Raw genomic sequence first — 2,431 nt, 5'->3', positions numbered from 1 at the left:
TGGATTTGTTGTAAGAGGGCATCGGCTTCTAATTTGGTTTGTCCACAAGCCTCTGAAAACTCTGCAAGAACCTATGAAATGACATCTAGCAGTAACAGCACTTTACTCACAGACCCTGATTTTGAACTCCACCGTACATCCGTGGATCTTTCTAGCTCGATACATGGTCTATTGGGATGCAACTCTTTCTGTACTTCTATGAATCGAGCATCTGTGGGATCCACTTCATGAATGTGTGTAGCTGGTTTACTGTGTCAAAAAAAGGAATGACAAGTCCCGACACTTTTGCCGCGGTGCACAAAACCAAATTCAGACGGTGGGAGTTGCAATGCACATATACTTCTTGCTTTAATGTTTGCTTTAGTAAGACATGTACCCCTCTGTTCCCTGACATGACTGAAGTGCCATCGAAACAAAAATCCACACAGAGTGGGATCCAACTCCAGGGGCTGCAACACTTCAAGTACTTTCCGAGAAACTCCTTGTACAGACAAGTCAGCGGTTTCCATAAACCCAACAGMTCTTTCTTTAATCATTCCAGCATAAACGCATCGGATGCACACAGCAATAAGTTCTCGTTTAGATTGATCTTTATATTCATCTGCTAGTATGGCAAAATACGTGGAAGGCGCAGAATGAACTTCATCTTTTATCCTGCACAGTAACAATGATGCTGCACACTCCAGCAACTCGTTCTGAATTTCGGGGCTAATAAGCGTGGCATTGTGAGGTAGCTCATTAAGCCTGTTTTGTATTTCTGAGTCATACTTTGAGATGAAATTGAAGATTTCTTAAAAAGTTACCTTTATTGATGCCCTCTTCAATTTCTCTATGACCTCTGAGTAGAATATCCTGCTTTGCACACATTAGAACAATATCTATGACCACTTTAACATGTGCATAGTTTCTTTCTATAAAATCCATGTTTGCATCACCATGTATTTGGTTCAACACAGTCCCACAACTTCTAGGCCCATGGGTCGCCTTGTAGGATKMACATTTTGCMAGGGCACTAGCATGYCATTTGCTATTCTCGTGTTTGCAACAAGCATTTCTTGTGAGTTTCCAGTTTTTAAATCCATCTTGTATAAATATGAATTCGACATTTGCCCCAGGAAAGTGCCTACAAAACGTACAATRAATTGCATMTTTTGCTTTACTGTACTCAATCCACACGAACTAGTCATACCAYCTTGAAGAGAAGCAGCGTGATTTGCCATTTATCATACTTGAAGGGAACTTTGCTGGTTCATCAACGGCAGACAAATCTGTCGGTGGACCTACTGCAGGTTCACCCCCGCCCGCAGCATCAAGAACGAGAGGAGACGGTGGGGTAGGCAAGCATGCCTGGCTCAACGTRGCATTGGCGGTTGTGATGGCGATTGCGGTTGTTTCTATCCTGTCGCCACCTGTTAATGTCTCATTCTGGAAGCTATCAGTAGATTGATCTAAATTAYTTAATGGCACACACTCCTTTTCCTCCAGACATCTTTTTTTGWAAAACCTAGCGATCGACATTTGGTTTGTCATTGCTAGAACTACTAAATTACCTTAGCTGGTAAGTCAATTCAAGTAAGCTAGCATGGTAGAGYTTGCTAGCTTATGCGCTACAAAGTTTAGCCACGTGACGTTGCCAGATTGTTGAGGTAAACTATGGTAAGATTATTTTTTTTTATGTAACTAATAGTCGGAAGCCAATTACATTATAATAAAATTACCAATAGAAAATAAATCTCACATGCGTTAGTTTAAAAAATGTAATTAGATAAAACACAATTTATATTAAATAATTTCTGGGAAATGTTTTGGGTAGGCCTGAGATCAAACTGAGTAGGCCAAGGCCTACACGTGGCTACACTGCTGGTGTGGTGGTCATATGCCATTCTGAATGTTTGTTTTAGTTTTTTATAATTCCAACCAATAAAATTCCTCTTTAAATACTCAAATTCATTTTTTTTTTGTATCTAATAAGGAATGAACATCGTCAAACATATGTTTATTACTACCACAGAAAATTAGACATAGGGTAGGCCTATCAATGAATTTCCTTGTGTGCTTATTTCTGGTGTTTCCACTGTATGTGCAGTGACGGCATTCTGTACCATACAAGGACATGGGAGTTTCGTGTACGAGCTAAAATAGTTCAACCAATGAGACCGCCCCACGTTTGTAGGCAACAAGGATGTGTACTGCTAGGACTGGCCAGTGGCCATTCACCGCACATAAATTAGTAATGGTTTCGGCTCTTATTACTGACTCGGATATTTTCGACTCGTTCAGTCCAGAGAACGAATCTTTTGACTCATTTCTTTCATTTATGACCAGAGCACACAGGACCCCCTACTGCCCTACTGGCGAATAATGAACTGAAAACTCGAAAGAGTCACGATTCTACAAGCCTCTCGTTCACATCTCATTCACCATGGGGGGT

The 2,431-nt window shown here is 40.8% G+C and overlaps 1 protein-coding gene across 1 annotated transcript in view; it reads left to right on the top strand.

Moving 5' to 3' along the window:
- LOC111960171 (dnaJ homolog subfamily C member 3-like) overlaps positions 1-2,142 on the top strand; it is a 9,190-nt gene extending 7,048 nt beyond the window's left edge. Inside the window, exon 10 of the mRNA XM_023982068.3 lies at positions 2,087-2,142. Coding sequence (XP_023837836.1) covers positions 2,087-2,142 — 56 coding nt within the window. The remainder of the gene's footprint in view (positions 1-2,086) is intronic.
- Positions 2,143-2,431: the final 289 nt, after the last annotated feature.

The sequence above is a fragment of the Salvelinus sp. IW2-2015 genome, linkage group LG37 (assembly GCF_002910315.2).
Source record: "Salvelinus sp. IW2-2015 linkage group LG37, ASM291031v2, whole genome shotgun sequence".
Taxonomy (NCBI): domain Eukaryota; kingdom Metazoa; phylum Chordata; class Actinopteri; order Salmoniformes; family Salmonidae; genus Salvelinus; species Salvelinus sp. IW2-2015.
Note: the sequence above shows the minus strand (reverse complement) of the source record. Positions and strands in the feature narration are given on the sequence as shown.